The sequence below is a fragment of the Glycine max genome, chromosome 8 (genome assembly GCF_000004515.6).
Source record: "Glycine max cultivar Williams 82 chromosome 8, Glycine_max_v4.0, whole genome shotgun sequence".
Classification (NCBI taxonomy): Eukaryota; Viridiplantae; Streptophyta; class Magnoliopsida; order Fabales; family Fabaceae; genus Glycine; species Glycine max.
The window spans coordinates 16,885,428-16,905,602 of record NC_038244.2 but is presented as its reverse complement, the minus strand read 5'-3'; the positions used below and the strand labels follow the sequence as shown (position 1 = coordinate 16,905,602).

Below are 20,175 nucleotides of genomic sequence, written 5' to 3'. Positions count from 1 at the left end.
ATAGCTGACTGGACAAGCACCCTACGAAAACCAACATGTCATGGGTATGTGCTAATTCAATTTCAACTTTTAAAGAATCCACCCTCCAACCAATTTGACAAAGTTGATGCTTAACAACCTAAACTTCTGAACTACCAAACTACCCTTTGAGTTAATTCAAACAAAGGTGTAAAGTGTCACTGTCAACAACCAAGTAATAATAATTGTAACAAAGGAGACAACCTAAGGGCACGAAGGTAATTCAAAACTTAAACGACCAGATCTCACGAGCAATCTTAAGGTAAATCTAAAATTATAAGTAGGAAAAAAAATACACCACTCATTCACTTTGTCACTAGATGATGAACTGGCTTTCACTTTTGAGTCAATAGTCAACAGAGTAATGGCACTGAGCCACATATATTATATTATTATTTCTTCAGAAACAATCTTTATTGTATGTTTTTTTTAACTTTTCCCTTTTTTTTTGTGCATTGTTTCACTTCACCAGGATTTTAAACAACCACATCCCGCTCAGTCTCTTCCTTTGTCCGAAGCTGCTCCCAAGAAAAGAAAGGCTTGGAACCCTTTCTTTCTCTCTCTCTGTCTGTGAGCTCCTATCTCTCTTCAATGGAGGTGGTAGAGCTTGCAAGATAAACCCAGGTCATTCTTCTTGCATTGCTAATGAAACAAACCAACCATGTTTTTCTTTTTGTCTTGTGTTTTACAATGTCATGTCTTGGTTGAAGATATGAATGTGGGTGACGGTGCTTTTGGGTTTTATGTTGAGTTTGTTAGAGAATGTCCTAACAGATAATGGCATTAATAGAAAGATTGAGTCTTGATTGTTTTTTCTGTGAAGAACAGTTTGGATGAAATAAAAAAAGTGAGGGTAATATTAGAGCACATTTGTATGCTTTTCAAAAGGGAAAACCCAAGTGGGCTAAAGAAGAATCTCAGAACATTTCATTTCTTATCCACATTTTGATTGGTTTGTACGAACTCCTTGAAAATTTTAGAAATTTTTGAAATGTTGATTTACATGGACAAAGATTTTTTTTTTTATCTACACGCAGAGAAGATTAATTTCTTTCTCTTTCTAAACCATGTTGCTGACAAATTTTTGTTGGGTCTCTGTTTATCCCTTCCGAGCTGTTCAAAACTTTGATGTGCATTCTATATATCCCTGCTTCAATTTGTGAAATCTTTCACACAATTTGAATACCCTTCTTTCTTTGTTCTCTTCTCTTTGTTTACAATTGTATCTTTCATTGGATTGGATATGCAAGAGACATTTTTCTTTTCAAAATCTCTTTTATTGATGAGACATTCTTGTTGGCACGTTAAGAAACTTTAATAGAAGTTTCCCCTAAAAAAAAGAGTTCATGAAATAAGATAAGTTAACGTGATGAAAACATAAATTAGGCCCTGATCTCATATGTTAGCCATTGTCAATAAAACCTTTAACATTTTTTCCCCAGTAAGACCTTATGCTGACCTGTTCTATTGCAAAGGAGAAAAAACAATTTGTGGGTCTGTTTGTGCCTTTGTTACTATGGAGTTGTTATGCTTAATGCTGTTCAAGCTAAATTGAACTCTGAAAGTCATTCAAACAATTTTTCTGCTTATTTCAGGTGGGCCAATTGTATGCTTGATTTCAAATTACTAATTTAAAGAATAAACAAATTTATTAATCTCTCTGGGTTTAAAAACATAGACCAGTTCCACCAGGAAATAGCTAAATTTTCAGGTGAGTACTTAAAAGTTTCAAGTGAATTTTGTTTCTTGATGTGAAGTTGCTGATCCACTACACAATGCTACCTCTACTGAGATGAAGAAACAATAATCATTAGTATTGTGGATTCGTATCCCCCACTAACATTCTAACTAAAACTAACAAGTAACAACTAACATTAGCTGATAAAAATAATAAGTATTATGGATTCTAGTTGCTTCGCTTTCTCATGATTCGGTCTTTCTGTTGCAGGATTCACACGGCCCGATTGTAGTTCTTTGTGCTGTTCAGAGTAATTGCAGAGATGAAGAAAGAAAACAGTGTTACGCTGAAAGCTGGGGAGCTCCCTGGTCGATTGACTCGTGCTCGAGCTGCTGCTGCTCTTCGTGCATCTGGACAGCTACCCCCTTTGAAAGAGAGAGCACAGCAAAATCAGAATCTGTTATCCAAAGTCAATTCAAAAGGAGCAGTTTCTGATAATACATGTCTTCAGCGTAAAAGGAAGGCTGTTCTTCAGGAAGTTACTAATGTTTGCCGTGAAAATGCATACAAGGGTTGTTTCAACTCAACTAAAATTCAGGTTTCGTCCTTGTCTGATGTCCCAACTGTTCAGATCTAGAAAATGTTTTATTTAAAACTATTCCTCATGGTTAACTGTTTACTTTCTTCTTGAAATTTGTTGCTGGATTGATGTAGCTTTCATGGAAAGTTATTCTCATGCCCCTCACCTGACAGTGAATTTCTGTGACTGGTAGGCTAAGAAAAGCAAGCTGGCTAAGGCTGGTCAAATTAATGTGTCCAAAGTGGCTCCTTCTGTTACTGTTGACTCCAAAGCAAAGGAAACAGCATTGCAATCGGAAGATACTATGTGCTCAATTAATTTGGAAAACAATGAATTTCTACGACTGAGTGCTAATGATTGTAGATTGCCTGAAAGTCAGATGTCTGGAATATCTGCTCATCCTTTGATTTCTCAGAAGAAAGGTTTTACTCATAATTTGTTTGTACTATAGTTTCTTGAAAGACTATCAAAGTATCAATAGTTTTGTTGAACCGAAATCAAATATTTGAATGTTTTCTCAGTGTGCATTATACGTTATTATGTAAGTGTTCAAGCAAATGTCTCTTGTGAGACAATAATGCCAGTTAAACAAATATTTGCTTGATTAAGAAAATGAGAAATGAATTTGGTTAGTGAACCTGATTTCAAAATTAAATAGAACATTTTTACCTGATGTATTATACTCCCTTCACATATAGTAAGTTCTTATAAGACTTCAAATTGTTGCTAGTTTGTACAACAGCTGATCTATAGATTTTTGAGAGAATCCTACTCGTTGGAGCCGAGAAATTTGAAGATTATTTGTTTCCTCATAATATTATAAACACTTGTTGCATGGAATCCTATAATACTGTCCATAATCTGTCATCATGCATTTTATAATGCTTTTCACTTTGTTTTTGAATTTGTTCAATACCTTGATATGTTCTCAGCTTTATATTGATCACTATTGACATGCATCTACAAATTGTCGCAGACAAGAAAGATAACCTTCCAAAACTTTTGACTGCATTGAAGGATCCAGACATCACTAATATAGATGATGATGATCTTGAAGATCCTCAATCTTGCAGCCTCTATGCTGCTGATATCTACGACACCATGCGTGTTGCTGAGGTTTGTGCCATAAGTATCGTGCCATACGGTCATATTTTCTCGGTCAGCTCTGCTAGCTTTAAAAGCATGGAATTAGCTAACTTTTTTTGCCATCCCCTATAGAAGAGGAAAGAAAAAGAGCCTTTAATATTAGAAGATTTGTATATCAACCCATATATAGACTTTGGAATATACATGTTAAAGCCTATATACTATATTGGAAAACATTGCGGGATACTGGGATTCCGGGTTTCTAGTAGTCCTATAAAATGATATGCAGAATTCCCATTACCTTTCTATCATTTGCCTCTCTTAGATTTTGTTTCTTGCCTTAATTTTTTTGTCAAATATTTTGTATTTCAGCTTGCAAGAAGGCCTCATCCGAACTTTATGGAGACAGTGCAGCGAGATATTACTCAAAGCATGCGTGGAATACTGGTTGACTGGCTTGTAGAGGTTTGCTTCAATTAATTTTCTAATATATTATAATTATAATTCCAAAATGTTTGGCAAAATGGCAGTATAAGACACAGGAAATTGAGTGATACAGAGAAGATAACAACAAAGTGGTAATATGGAAAAAGATATGAAGATCACTGTTTATAAAGAAGAGTTTCTTAACATTCAACAAGGTATATGGGGTTACAAATTTCTAAGATGGGGTTGATAATGCCCCAAGACAAATGGACAACATTCAATTTAGAATTGAAGTTATACGGGAGTGGGGGCGAGGATTGACATGGATAAGAATATAGGATTGATTTAAAAACATGCAGTTGTGATCAGGCTAATTGAAAAAATATGGATAGAATTTCAAAACCAAGAGATTCCATGAAGAGCATGAAACTTTTGTTGGAGATCACACATCCACTAATAATATGACCAAATTAAAGTGTGTAAGTGGGAAACAACCAAACCTGAATTTTGAGATAAATATCAAAACTTATCCTAGTGATTGTTGTTGTGCCTATTGGACCACCCACTATTGGGCTCTTATTGGACCAAGGGGTGTGTGTTGAAGATCCTTCATCGACTAATTATATAGTCAAATTAACGTATATAAGTGTAGGACATGTTCATCTTACAAGTCGATTTTGTGAGGTTGAGTTAGGTCCAAATCCAAATTCTAGGAGGTTTTAAAATAGTTTTAGTCAATAAGCAATTAATTTAGCTGATTCCAAAGCTACAATATTAAGACTTTTTTATGGTGGATTACAAAAATGTGTGAGTTGGAAGTTGCTATAATGCTTATGATAAATAGATACCCGGGAGACTTCTTTTGTGTTTTTCAAAAACCAAGTTGTATTCTTAACTAAATTTTTTTTTCCAGGTTTCTGAGGAATACAAATTGGTTACAGACACTCTTTACCTCACTGTGTATCTCATAGATTGGTTTCTGTCCAAAAATTACATTGAAAGACAAAGACTTCAGCTACTTGGCATCACCTGCATGCTAATTGCCTCGTAAGTTCTCAAATTCAATGAAGTTGGCATCGTGCCTTCTCAGTCAAATTCAATAGCTCATATGTAATTACATTCATGATTCATGATATCATGATGTCAGAATTTTTTAGTTGATTTGGCATTGTTGAATGATACCACATTAAATTGATTCTTCTCGTTGAGAATGCATAGTGTCATATCCTTGTTACTATGTTGATGAATTGTCATTCAGGAAACATGTTATCTATGAGACCTTGATAATTCGGATTAGGGTGTGAAGGATGGAATGCATAAGATGGGAAATTTTGTGTTATTTGTAATGGATTTTGATTTGTTTCTTTTGTATTATGCTTTCTTTGACTGAAGGAAGTACGAAGAAATTAATGCCCCACGTATTGAAGATTTCTGCTTCATCACAGACAATACATACACGAAAGCTGAGGTATGCGATGCTTCTTCAACAATAAAATGTTAATGCCAATAATGTGGAATTTATAGTTTCACACATTGAAACTTTAAAGTTTTAATCAAATAAAAAATTGAAAACTACACTTAGAGACACATGCGCGAGAACTTAGAATCTCAATCTCATATTCTTTGGCTTTTCAAACTCACTTTTAAAACTATGGATTCTGTGTATTGTCATAATCATTATGCAAAAGTCAATAATAATAGTATTCTACAAGATTAAGAATATTATATAATTCTTGGACACTTTGCAATTGTTAAATAATGTGAGCGTGCAGGTACTAAAAATGGAGAGACAAGTGTTGAAGTCGTCTGAATATCAACTGTTTGCTCCCACTATACAAACTTTCGTCAGGTACTTGTTGGCATTTTTATCATTAAATCATTACTATATCCTTACAAAAGAATGATTGATAAGATCATAAGAAAATTTCAATGCATTATTGAGAGATCCTTAATGCAATTGTCCTTTTACATTCTTGGTTCTTAGGAGGTTTCTTCGGGCAGCACAAGCTTCATACAAGGTGAAAACATTGATCTTGGGCAATGCTGCCAAATTATTTAGTTTTGAGTATTACTAGTCACTTTTTTTTTATTAGAAAATGTTAATTGTTAGTTTTTGTTAGTAGGAGGAATCAAACCCGTGACCTTTTCTTCCTTCCTTTCTTTTTTTAACCATCCAACCAATCTTATATCTCCTATATTACTAATCACTTGATTACCTGCTGAAAAAATGTGCAGGACCAAAGCCTTGAATTGGAGTACCTGGCCAATTACCTAGCTGAACTAACACTGATGGACTATGGTTTCTTGAATTTCCTTCCCTCTATCATTGCTGCATCAGCTGTATTTCTTGCAAGGTGGACACTAGATCAGTCAAACCACCCATGGGTTAGTGCCTCACATTCATATTTCCCTTACATGTGAAGTTATGTAAAGGAAGCTAGCTAGCTAACATGAATGACACTCATTGTTTATTACAGAATCCAACTCTTCAACACTATGCCTGTTACAAAGCTTCAGATTTGAAAACCACAGTTCTTGCATTACAAGACCTACAGCTGAATACTGATGGCTGTCCTCTAACTGCCGTCCGCACGAAATACAGACAAGACAAGGTATAGATACCAACATTTCTTTCCTGACATTTATACAAAATATTTTTGAACTTGACCTTTTACTAGTAACTTACATGATGTTCATTATAAAATTCTGTCAGTTTAAATGTGTAGCGGCTTTGTCTTCACCAAAACTGCTTGAAACTTTGTTCTGAAGACAAAGATGATTTGACAAGCCAATGCTAGGGACTCCTAACTGATAACAAAGAAATCCTCATTCCTAATCTAATCTTCCCTTCAACTTCCATTCATTATTCCCTGAGATATCTTCTGTATGTACATTTTACATTATATTCTAAGCCCTCTGATATATACACAACAAATATATTCTGTTTCTGTATGTACATTACATGATAGAACTAGAACCCCAAGATGACTTGTTGGGTGTTTTGAGCGTACGTGTAGTAATGACCATTGTTGGGTTAACAAAAATGGCATATTTTGCCTTGGACTAATTCAGTCCTACCATCAAGTTTTTCTTACTTGTTTGTGGTTTGGCTTTATTATTTTATCCCACTATGAACCGATAAGGGGTGCATGTGGTCGATTAGAGGTCTAAAGTCATTTTAAAACTATTTCTATATTAAACAATAATTTCTGCAATAACTTGATCAACCTATATCGACTTTGCTTTGCTTTCAAATCTAAATGTAAATTCTGAGATCAATCAACACTGGGATTGACATTGATTTAGCAATCATGGTCCTAAAGATGGAACCTCTAAATTTAATGATAGGTTCTATGATTCTATGAATAGCTAAGCTTACTAATATGAATAGGATTGCCACTTGAATCTGAAAGTAAGAGCGCAAGAAATTTGAACGGAGAACAAATTGGGCTAACCAACTTAAGTAGTCTCATCTAATCTGTTAGAAAGTGGATGCCACTACCAACTATTTTGTGATGGGACTTTATTATAGTTTATTTTATTTAGAATAAATAGTCACTTTTATTTTTGAATGTGTAATTTGTTGACAAATGCGTCATTGAATGATGAAAATACAAAATTTAATTTCTAAAAGTGTAAAAAATGCGATAAATATATTTGACGGTTAACTTTCACCTGTCACCGTTAATAAAATAATCTACGTGACATAGAGAGATGAATTTGTCACTGAAATGATTGTCAATGTGACAATCTCTAATTGCCAACATATGTACATATTTGTCATATAATATTTTCTTGACTTTCGTTTTCTCACTCTCTAGGAATATGAATGGATAAATAATTACTTTTAAATGTATAACTCACTAAAAAATGCGTCCCTAAAAGATAAAAATACAAAATTTAGTTTTCAAAAATGTAAAAAGTGCAACAAATATATTTGATCGTTAACTTTCATCCGTTACCGTTAATAAAATAGCCAAGATTTGAAAAAGTGAAATATGAGATATATTTATCTTTTAGGGTAATTTGGAAAATTTTGTAATAATTGGTACATGGTTACAATGTTTTATTTTGGTAAATTGATACAATATTTATTTTGGATAATTTTTATTATGACAGATAAATTATGATTAATAATCAATATTATGGTTATTATTATATTTGTTTTAAATTATGTTTATTAATATATTTTATTAAGTGGTTATTGTAATGTTATGTTTGTAACGATAAAAAATAATAAAAATTTATTCTAATATTATATTTTACCCTTAAATGAAATGAAATTTTGAGTCTAATAAATGAGTCCAATAAAAACATACTGATATTTAAGTCCATTAAAGAATTACTCACATTTTTATAACTTATTAACATTTTTTGTCCAATGAAATGTATTGACATTTAGGTCCAAAAAAGAATTATTGACACTTTCCTCCAATAAAAAATATTGGCATTTTCATCCAATAGAAAATTACTTATATTTATGTCCAAAAATGATATCTTATTGACATTTTTGTCAATCTAGTCAGTATGATTACGCTGACAATCATTTCAATGATAAATTCATCCTTTTATGTCACATATGTTATTTTATTAATGGTAACGGACGAAAATTAATGACCAGATATATTTGTTACACTTTCTGTATTTTTGGGTACTAAATTTTGTATTTTCATCTTTCGAAGATGTATTTGTCAACGAATTATACATTCAATGACAAAAGTCACTATTTATCCTTTTATTTAACAAGACTCCGATGGTAATGTTTCATTATTTTAAACAAGGTTTTGAGTTTAAAATTACACAATCAAAAAGTTTTTGTTGAGATTGTTTGGCAATGTATGTTTCTAACATGTAAAAATAAAAATGCTTGGCGATTGCTGTATAAATTTAATAAATAAAACATTGTTTTTATAATAAAACATAATTTAATATATGAAAATACACGTGTTTAGAGGTTTAAATTTTAGAATAGGTAATTTGTAAATAGTATTTAATTATATTTAATATAGATAGAAGAAATTCAAGTTTTGATTAAAGAGAGTAGAATTTTATTTAATTACTTCTAAGTAAAAATAAAAAATACTAGTATTAATTTATTAATTTAATAATATACAATGTAAAGTGAGCAAGACTCCTAACTACTAGTAATAATAAGTTGTAAAGGCTGATATTACAATATTAATTTAATAGCGGATCATCAATATATATCAGCATTCAATAAATGTTACGTTTCAATCCCTGTCCAGTGGTTGGAAAGCCTGATCCCGATTAAATATTTCCAATAAAAAAAAGACTCAAACAAGGCATTGTAATGGACTTATGGTTGTGAGAGATTTTGTTTGCCAGCATACGATGCTTCTCAGCTTCCTACACTATACTAAATAAGAGGGTCCAAAATCTCATCCTAATTGTCTAGGTTTGCCGTATGATAGTTGCATTGCTGCCACTTCATTTCCTTGAAAGAATTGTTGATAGCATTGGGGATAAGTATGTTGTTTAGTTTGTCGAATCTCTAGTACACTTTTGTATTGTTTTCTGCTGCTTGGATAATTCATTTCATTGGAATTCCGAAGAAAAAAAAAAACATTAGGGACAAATCAAGCTATATTGCATTATTTTCCGCGATATTTATTGTAAATATTTTTCAATAATACATGAACCGTAGCTAATGATTTCTGGTTTCCTTGGGGAAAATGAAAAAAAAAATGGTGAATAATGCTCAACGTTTTCCATTTAAGAGATCATTTGACATTATTGTTAGTGACTTTGGCAATGCCATTCTTTTATGAGTCAGTATTTATAAACTTGCATTTTGATCATTGTAATTTTGCAAACTTAATTTAGTTAAAAACGAGTTTAAAGAAAATTTATTTATATAATGGAATATTATCTTAAAATTTAATACTATAAATTTCTTAACTTTTTTTTAATATAAATTTGATGTACTTCTATGCTTAAAGGTAACTAGTATTTTAACTTGCTTATTTCACAAATTAAATATTTTTTGTACAAATAAAATTCATAATAAATAAATATTTTTAAATATGTAAATTATATTATGATAAATAATTCCTCTCTAAATATAAATAAATTAGAATAATTATTTTGAACGAGAACATTTTCAATTATCATTCTTCAATGAGAGCTTTCCAGATATTTCTCTTTTTTTTTTTCAAGATGTACGAGCTGCTTTTCTTGAACGAAAGCATTTTTGGGAATTTTTCTTAATTTATTATTTTTAATATCTCTAGTTCTAACTTGGATTTTAATATTTTTTTATAAAGTATCCGTAATCAAAAATAAAATTGTACCATAATGTAATTTATTTATTAAAGTGTAATTATTTATTATAATTTTTTTTCTATAAAATATAAATAATTATTTAATGTATTGCAGATGTTAAAATACTAATACTAATTGTTTATAGCTTGGGATGTAAATAGCTGTTAGCCTGGATTGAGATAAGCTTTGGGTCTGGTGGTGTCACTTGGTGGAGTTCCGCCGGTAGAGAGGACTGAGGAGGATTTTAAACTTAATTAAAGATTAAAACGTTAAAAAAATTAACATATGAATATGAGTATTGAAATGTAAATCCAAATTTCCCATCATTCGGGTTTCATGGAAAGTTTGGAATTGGTAGGTGGTTAAATCACTTAAATATGTTAATTAGGATTCGATTTTTTTTTTATAAAAAAGATAAAGTCCACAGTATAAAGTTTTTTTTATATAATATTTTAATTATGAAATTTCATTTATAGTAAAAAAAAAAATTGATTCATTTAATGAGTATTTTAAAAGTTATTTTTAAAGTAATTTTTGACAATGTAATTTTTTTGTGTGTCAAAATTTAAACTCAACTATTAAGGATTGCACTTTTGTGAAATAGTATAACATCAGATGTGCTGAAGTTCTTGTGTAAATTTAGCTTACATAAGTCATGTAAATAAAATGAATTCATTTACTTTCATATAACAATACGCACAACATAAGCTTTTCTAGAATTGATTAGTGGTATAATTTTTTTTTCTTGTCTAGATTAAAGGTATATTGACTATATTCTACTAGAGGACAATCCAACTTAAGTGAGATAAAATTATTATGGACCATAATTTTTTTTAAAGTATATAACTCAACTAAATATCCAAGACTCCAAAATCATTAATTATTGTTAAACCTGTAAAAATCTGCATCTCACATGATTTGATTCACACATTTGTTGTAATTAATTAATAATAAAAATAATGACGTAACAAATTAATACTCCAGACAAAACCTTATAAAGAATTTCACCTAACAACAACACATTTAAGAGTGTTTCCATATATTTACGAGCAGACAGAAAAGATGTATCCTGAAAGTAGTCAAGGTAGAGCCATCGTCTTTCCTTTTCTTGTGGCTAAGGGAATGACTGTGTCTTCACTAGTTGGCAAGTTTTGACTTGGCCCAGGATGGTGGATAAGACTTGGGCCTCTTCCAGCCACACTCACTCCAATTATTAATGGATGATACTATTTATTTATATAATATCTATTTTTTTTTCATTATTCAACAATCTTATCTTGCAATATCTCTCTTCTCTTTTTTATCTCTGCTTTTAATATAGGTCTTGCTAACCTGAAAGTTCAAATGTTCTTTAGTCAATATTTTACATGTTAAAATGTTCAAGAGTCTGTTCTTTAGTCAATATTTAACATGACCAAGTAAGTTATGTTCAAATGATATATGCTTATTTTCCTCAAAACAAATGGAGACTGAATTTTAACATAACCTATCATGTATATTGGAAGATCCATTAATTCCCTTATTTAGTATAAACCATGGTTCACGCATTGTTCCTCATAGTCATACATGTAATAACTGCCAAGGGGGCCTGCATTGGCGCATCATACTTTGAAGGGTAACACTTTTGTCTGTTATTTATTTATGTCACTTTTACTGTTTTACAATAGTCTTCTAGAGTACAGCAGGAAAGGGAATGCCATATGATGTGATTGTGAACTCTTTTGCATGTCTATGTTCAATTCTCATTGACAATGAAATTTCATAATTATTAGCAGACTCATTTTAGAAATCTAATTAAGACTCGCTGCTAATTTACACCTTACACGAAAGCTTGGCAGAAGTTTGAGAAGCAAAGGGAATTTAAAATATTGGTTTGACAAAACACACGAGGCAACTACTTTTGGATAATGATAATAGAGAATAACTTAACATTTTATCATGATTAATTGATTATACACACACATATGAAAGCATTATGACGAAGTGTAAGCTTGGATTAGCTTTCAACTCTATCAAAATCAATTCTAAAATCAAGTGGAAAGCCGAAGCAACAAATAATTGCTTCAACTTTTTCAAAATTTCACCATGATTTTAATTGGGGTCAAAATTGATTCTTAGAGATATCCAAACACACTAGAAGATGATATATAGTGCGGAATCACATTTAAATGGTTGTAGCTGAAAAATGGATGAATTTGAAATTATGTGCAGAAATTGGAGAAATAATAAATTCCGGCTAAAATTAATAATGGCACTACACTCCCATTTCATGAATAAAATACCAACTCCTTTAACTTTTAGCAATCAATTAATAAAACAAAAAAAATACAACAACAAAGGGGAATTTGTATTGTATTGTCATGGAACAACTCCTTTCAACTTGCAGGGATGAGTCCCTTCGTTCTTATCCTTGACAGAAAAAAGATGAAACCTATAATAGTCCACCATCACACTCACTCTGGTACAAGCACAACTAAGAAGGCTCATTCCCTAAAGGGGACCCTTTTCCTCTTATAGTAGTGTAGTTGTTGTGCTGAAAATTTAAATATTTAAATTGGCTTTTCCGATCGATCCATCACATATTCACATGGGTCCTTTACAACAGCTGGATAGGCTTAATGGTTAGTCCAAGTTACTATTGACATAGACATGGTATGGTGAGACAATGATCAATGCTGAGTTGTCTCACCCAATATATGTAGACATCTAGCTTACTCAGTGTGATGAAGCCTAGCTACCAGGACACTGTTTTGTATTTTCATTTCTTGTTTTGAAAGGCCACTGCTAGTTTATCCTTTTGGAATCTTTATCTTCCTTCTTCTTGCTTATCCAAATGCCTTGTCACCTAAATCATCTCCAATGAAAGAATGGAAGATGCTAAGAAACAATTCCTTATTTTCTTTTTCCGTTGCAGCAAGTTCAATTGCCACATGACTTTCTTAAGTTTTGGCTTACAAATCTTATATAAGCAATGCATCTCCAAAGTTTATCAAAAATAAAATAAAAACTCCAAGCCCAAATTTCAAGAGAAAAGAGGAAAACATAATTAAGTAAGAAATATATATTATAAAAATGTGAATTGTTTGATATTTTTTACTGTTGAAACAAAGTTATATATAAATATCTGTGATGTGACATTTGAGAATCATTTAAATTAATTCAATATGTTATGAGCTATTCAAAGTGAGTATTTTTAAGTTTTGATTATTGAAGATGCTAAAAATGTCCTAAGAGATGTCGATACCTATTTCTTTCATATTTGGTGAAACTAGTTAATTGGAGAGGTTTTATGCAAAACCATTAATAGGAAAAAGCATCCATCCATATAAATAAGCAGTTATTTGAATCTATGGAAACAGAGAAGATGTATTAAGATGTATACGCAAAAGTTGGATTGAAATTGACTTGAGCTAGCCTAAAATGTCCCAGTGGTTCTCATACATAGGAAATTTTCCTAAGACGGAAAAATGGATTTTAGAAAATGCTTAGACAGAAATAGATTTCTTTTCTTTTCGTTAAACAGAAAAATCTTTAAGGAATCACTGTGCATTTCAATTTATACCGATAAATACAAGGATTATTAATTGATGAAACAAAGAGCCAAACTAACTCCGTTATAAATATAAGTGACATACAAGTGAATAAGATCATCATATTAATCAATCTGAACTAGCTCGAAATGTTTCTGTGACACCTCTCCCTTTTGGCAGGAGGAAGAGATTAGTTAACTATAAAAATCCTTCAACACTTAAGTAAAAAGTCTTGAGATCTATTTTGGAAAATACGTATCAGTTTGTAATTAAACGATTACATTGGCTGTGATGTAATTTCCTGTTTTAGGTATAGTCCATTCATCTTACAACTGAATATTACTATATATTTATGGATTTTAGCCCATTTGTTTTGTATGGGTGTTTGGACTTGTGTTACCTTTGTAGACGAAGTGAAATCATGTGTTTGGATTGACCGTTACATTTTCAAAAATAAGGAAAGACATATTTTTACGGTTAATGTACATTGAATTTCGTGTGACAATAAATTATGTGTTTAGATTAACGTTACATATTTCATATCGTAAATTACAATAATTATTTTTAAGGTTTCATGAAGTTATACGATTCTCCTAAAAAAAATGAAATTATACAGTTTTTATTTTTTTATTCTTATACTAACCTTTTAATTGTTTAAAAATGTACATTCACACTTCTTTTTATATCACACTAATCTCCTTCATTATTTGAAAAATATTGCACCGTACTCCACTATAAGAGATTTTACTGTAAATATTAAAAAAAAATATTGTGTAATTTATCAGTTTGGAACACAATCTTGCAATTATTTTATTAACTGAATTTAAATGGAGCATTTTAATTTTTTTTGCTAAGATTTCTTTTTTAAGTTTTAAAAATTTTAAACTTAAATTAATCATGGCCACTAAATAGTTAAACTGTTGAGATTTATTTACTTTATTCTCTAAAGTGAGGTCATTTTAGAGTATCTTAATCCATATTTTTAGCCTAACATTAAGTAATTAACACAAGTCTTTTATAAATTGTAAAGAGATCTACCATCATTTCAAAATAAAGCAATGCTATATATTATAAGAAATAAAATAAAACATACTTGTATTTTTCTCATTATTATTTAAATTCTTTACTTTAGTCTCTTTTTACGTGAATAACTTGATATGGCGGTTTACTATATCAACTATTTAAAAAGGAAAAGGAAAAAAAGGAGAGTTTAGGTGAAGTAATTAACAAATTGGAATCAGTAAGAAAACAGTATACTGATACAATAACTTGTACTGCAACTGAATGCAAATAAACAAACATTTATGGCAAAGCATTAATTAATCTAAAACGACGAGTTTTCCCTATTATTTATATAGGGTCCTATATGTCATTCATTAATAACTTGACATAAACAAAAGTCTGATAATTCATATATCAAACTAAAAATGCATGTTTTTCCTCAAATATAAGAAAACGATAACACATAAACTTGGATTGATGATCGCAAAATGTGCACGACATTAATTAGAAGCCTAACATAATCTTTCACTTTGCCGCGCTTTCTATGAATCCCTTTAAAGATCCTTTTGGTTGCAAACCGAAGCCCTTCGCATCTGATTTCTTCATAATCCTCAGCCTCTTGCATGACTCCATAAACATTCTGTTAAAGTAACATGATCAAACACATATAAGTTTTACATCACAAAATAGAAAATCACAATAGCTTAGAAAAAATATGGATAAAATCATCATCATTTACTTGTTTATCTTTTTTCTTTCTTTCTTTTATTGAAAAATTCATATACTTCATTTCATGGGACATTGGATCATTCTCATAAATGTTGCTAACTAAGAAGCTTTTTTTCTCCCTCTTTATTTTGATGTATCCAATAACAATAATGTTTTTTCCGTTTTCAGGATAGGCCACATGGTTTCCCCGTTCCTAATTTGATCCTCAACATTATAACGAGGGGCTCACGCATGTCGGCTATATGGGGTCCAATATATATCGTCGGTATCACAAAAAAAATGTCAATTTTCACTTTCCTACATCAACTTTTCTAAAATGCTAATCTCACCGAAAATTACAAATGCTCCTTATGAAGTTTTCAATTTTAATAATTGCTAGAACACCTTCATTAAATTATTATTTTGGCTAGCTAGCTTATCCGGTTTTCAATTTTTGGGGTAACTTTGTGTTTTAGGATGTTTTTTACATCATCTGTGGGACAAATTTATACACAGTGTAGATTCATTGGATAGTAAACATCGCATGCATCTCTGGAATTAAGTAATAATTAACACGTAAGACCTAGCATTTACACTAAGTATTGATAGTAAACGAAATTTTCGTAGCACGTAGTTTTCAAACATGGAATTAATCATGGTTTGGTAGTGGATGTGAACTAAAAACTGTTAGCTATGCTAGGTGGCTTGGCTCAGCAAACGTGGAAACTTGACTCTATAACAGTATATAAAAAGTATTTATGGTTTACTTGACTCGTGTATAACATGATAATCACTTTGAACACACAATTCACTGTTATTTACTGTTTAAATATTACCGAAATTCTTGAAATTAGATATACATATATTCAACAGAACAGGTAGTATACCATAATTATAATTTGATGGTCTTGATTTAGGTTTGAAGACACTATTTTTTATAACAATTTCTTGTGCATATGTATGTGTTTTTATAATAAACCCAAATTTTTAATTTTTTTTATTAAACTTATAATTTTTTTATTTTTCTTTTTATAATGAACCTTTCTCACTTTAAACAAGTCTACCTAATCCTGTTGAGCTAAACATGAGCTAGTTATTTGTTATGTATTCTTTAACTTAATCTAAGTATGATTAAACAAAAATGGTGTATATTCATGAAATTACATATATTCAATTTTTAAGTTATAAGAACTGATCTGATCTTACCATGCCTGTTCAATCAAAATCAATATATAAATTCCATCACAGCATAAAGAAGTTATTTTTCTATGAAAACTTATAAAATATTAATGATAAAGAATAAAAAATTAGAAGGTGGGAATTAAGGGCAAAAAGTACTTACTCCCAAGGGACATCTCCAACAAGCATCCAATCACCATCTTTGTCCTCATAAATGGGAACGTGTTCAGAATTGTCTGCATTTTTCAACGCCTCCACTGTGAACAGATTCCGGCAAACATATTAATTTTCGCTACTCATAACTAATTTTTATTTTTTTTAATTGGATAACCATACAAAATTATTTTATACCGTGAGTGCATCTATAATTACATGTTAATCATGATTAATTTACACATAGCTTAAATTTAATTATTCTGCTTAATTCTTTTTCATGAAATTAAGAGCTAGCAGTTGATCAACTTTATGTGTACACTAGCTGCACGCCATCACGTAATGAGCAGAATGTCTAATTATTATATATACTACTTGGTCTCCCACTTTGTCCTTCTGTCTCTCTGCTCGAAATTATTTTACTCGTGCCCATTCTTTTTAGGACAATTATTAAAATAAAAGATTCTTCATAATCGTTATGTTGTACAACATAATATCTACCGGTCAATTAATTCGTTTAACTCACAATATATGTATAAACATCATCTAATTTCAGATTGTACTAAGTGCTAATTAAGTTCATGAAGAGCCTATGCTGCCAAATTATAATTAAACCTATATCAAAAGCACGTTTAAATAGTAGTTACAAAAGGTCAAATCAACGCCAACGATCATATCTCAAGATCAACAAAGAAACTCATAGGATATTATGTTGGGAAAAAGGTTTGTTGTTTTAATAGTAAGACTTTTTTATGCTGAATAAAGTAATTACAGTGGAAGCCTATTGAAAAAAAATTTCATGATGGAATATTAGGAAGTTTGTTTTCGGAGGAGAGGGGGTTGGGATTTGAATTCATCTTCTCTTAAAAAAAAAATAGGACAAGCATACTTTTCAGATCACATTCAGAGATATATTTTTCCTCTTGGTTGAGTGAGATAGAACTAAAACTCGAACATAAAATGACTAATTAAAATGAAATAATCTTGCATTAATTAATCCATGTATTCCATGGTTTAACGTATTATTTTGCATGTTTGATATTCCTATGGTTTATTAATCATGCACTTTTATATTTTTGCATGTTTCTAACTTGTTGACAATATTTACCCTAGCTACTGGCTAGCATGCAAAGATACCAGAAAATTAAGAAAGAAATCGTGTACAGAAACACAAGCAAATCAAAGTAAAACGGAACTGACCCATTCCATAGCAACCAAAGAGCTTGTCCAAAGCCAAAGCTAAATCTGAGTAGCCCTTATGCAGACCCAAATCAATTTTACGCAAGAAAGGAGCACCGTCCATGCTAACCTTCACGTACATCTTTGAAGCACCTTCGTTCATGCTGTTCTTCTTCCGGTAAGAGCACACCGGAGGCCACCCCACCACTTGACTCTTATTCGTCTCCATTTTCCGGTCGCCTCCGCCGGAGGAGCTATTTTCATCTCCAACACCATCATCAATTTCCGAGAATGCCCTCTTCTTCTCATTTTTCTTATTGACTACACTTACTTGATGCTCCGCATCAGGTAGACCCAACCTTAGCTCAGTGATTTCAAGTCCAAGACCTTCTTTGGCCATAATAAGGGTACGTCTCACTAACTTTAATTTGTGTTGTGGAATGATATATCTTTAATTTCTATTAATTTGGTGTAGTAGTGAAGGATGAATGAATTGAATTGTTAGGAATATGGAATAGAAAGGGCTTTATATATATAGAGAGAGAGAAAGTGAATGGAAAAAAAAGAGAGGTTAAGTGGGAGCAATGACAGATCAAGTAAGGGGAAGTGGTCGGTCACATGAGAAAGAGAAACAATTGTGGGGACAAAGTTTGTCCCCTCGCCGAACCACCAATAATAAGTTCGATATGGGAGACATCCAACGACCCATGCATGCTGCCTTCTGAGATTTGATCATGGTCGTTCGATTAGATGACCAGAAACATGCCATGTGATTTGCGTCATTGAGGGAGCTCTTTGCAATTAATTATATGTTTGAAGGGTTACATGAATAAGATGCATGATTATGTACATTTATCATCCCATGTTTCACTAGGTTTATATATACTCTCTTCTTTTATCAATTTGTAATTAAACATTTCTGCTAGCTAGCTTGCTTTTCCAATAATATATCATTTTTGTGTGTATGCTTGTTTGTGTATTATCTATGCATGTATGTTCCCACGCACTCAATTGGATCATATACATACTGTACAATCAAAAGGAAATGAATTTAATATTAAAAATTAGCTAAATTTATCATATTTCTTCTGTCGGCAGGAATTACCCGGTACGAGTACTAGCTAACAGATACAGTAATAAATATGATATTTTCAGTCAATAGTAAAGATGGAATTAATTTGATATATAAGGTTATTTTTGTTCCGGAACATATATATATATTATGTACGACAAGTTAGTTCCGTGTCACATTAATGCATGTGATTTGTGAGCATCATGTTACGGGAGCAAGCTAGGGACTCAAACGTTAAGTAGGTAGGACCCAAGGCAATTTTCTGTATAGATAACGTAATTTATCCAACGAAAAATCATAATATATTGTATATTTTACGACAAAGAAGAGAGAAATGTATATATAGATGATGTAATGGAATTAAAGAAAGAAAAAAAAAATTATACAAGGTATTATAAAAATACATTGGGTTGTGGATGTATCGTTACTCGTGGAATGTGAAGGATTAGCAAATCATATCAGTCAAACTAGACAAACTCTAGGACCAGAAACACTTGGGACCTCATGAAAGTTACAAACGCGTATGGAGGGATTTTATTTTGCCATGCATCATTTTAATAACATGCCGTTTAATAATAATTTGGGAGCACCCAAATACACAAGTATAATAAGTGGGATTCCATGTAGTAGAAGGAGTGGAAAGCAAAGTATATAAGAAGATATCTCTAATTAACTATACATTTGGAAACTTGAATCACCCAAATATGATGTTCTTTCTTCAAATTTGAAACTTATCCCAAATAATGGTATCAAACAAAAAACCAAGGATCTTTAGTGATTAGAACGCATTATAAGAGCTCGATTGGGGAATATATATGCGCAACAATGAATTCCACTGCCAGTTATATATAACAAAAAGAATTATAATAAATTTGATTTCACTTAAAGTACTATAACTGGTTATTTTAAATAGATGAATAAATGCTTGCTAAGGGCTCCATTATGACTTAAATTCTATTGAAGACAAATCTAACTTGTGTTTTGGATTGCAACAATCGATATATTCCTTGAATTGCAAAGGCTTTTTAATTAGTCTTAATTTTATTTCAAGCCTAATAGTTTATGGATGTTGTTACATGGTTGATGTTTCCCCAAGTACAAGCAATAAATCAAGCATATACAAATATCAATACGCTCACATGACATAATACCTCCATGAGTGCAAGTGGATATGAATCTTAATTAATTTCAATTTAATGGTTCAACAGATGCTTAACTGAACAATATAAATATATATGTCAGAGAGAAAGAGACTTAAACAAACCAAGTTGGTTGATGGAAG

General features: G+C 31.2%; 2 protein-coding genes across 3 annotated transcripts; one reads left to right on the top strand and one right to left on the bottom strand.

The window, feature by feature from the left end:
* Positions 1–470: 470 nt before the first annotated feature.
* LOC100793657 (cyclin-A2-4) lies at positions 471–6,855 on the top strand. Of its 2 annotated transcripts, XM_006585542.4 has the most exons (13): positions 485–642; positions 1,614–1,729; positions 1,967–2,294; positions 2,470–2,698; positions 3,253–3,392; positions 3,735–3,827; positions 4,702–4,835; positions 5,181–5,256; positions 5,561–5,637; positions 5,773–5,806; positions 6,024–6,173; positions 6,266–6,400; positions 6,502–6,855. In XM_006585542.4, exons 3-13 carry the CDS (start codon positions 2,019–2,021, stop codon positions 6,553–6,555), a joined length of 1,398 nt encoding a protein of 465 aa, XP_006585605.1. In that variant the 5' UTR covers positions 485–642; positions 1,614–1,729; positions 1,967–2,018; the 3' UTR covers positions 6,556–6,855. The 2 variants fall into 2 exon arrangements, with proteins under 2 accessions (XP_006585603.1, XP_006585605.1); XM_006585540.4 differs by lacking the exon at positions 1,614–1,729 and having other exon boundaries at positions 471–642.
* A 7,799-nt stretch (positions 6,856–14,654) lies between these two features.
* Positions 14,655–19,105, bottom strand: AUX22 (auxin-regulated protein (Aux22)). Its single transcript, NM_001250920.1, has 3 exons — positions 17,843–19,105; positions 16,653–16,746; positions 14,655–15,242 (listed from the first exon to the last, which is right to left on the bottom strand). Exons 1-3 carry the CDS (start codon positions 18,219–18,221, stop codon positions 15,128–15,130), a joined length of 588 nt encoding a protein of 195 aa, NP_001237849.1. The 5' UTR covers positions 18,222–19,105; the 3' UTR covers positions 14,655–15,127.
* Between the last annotated feature and the right edge of the window lie 1,070 nt (positions 19,106–20,175).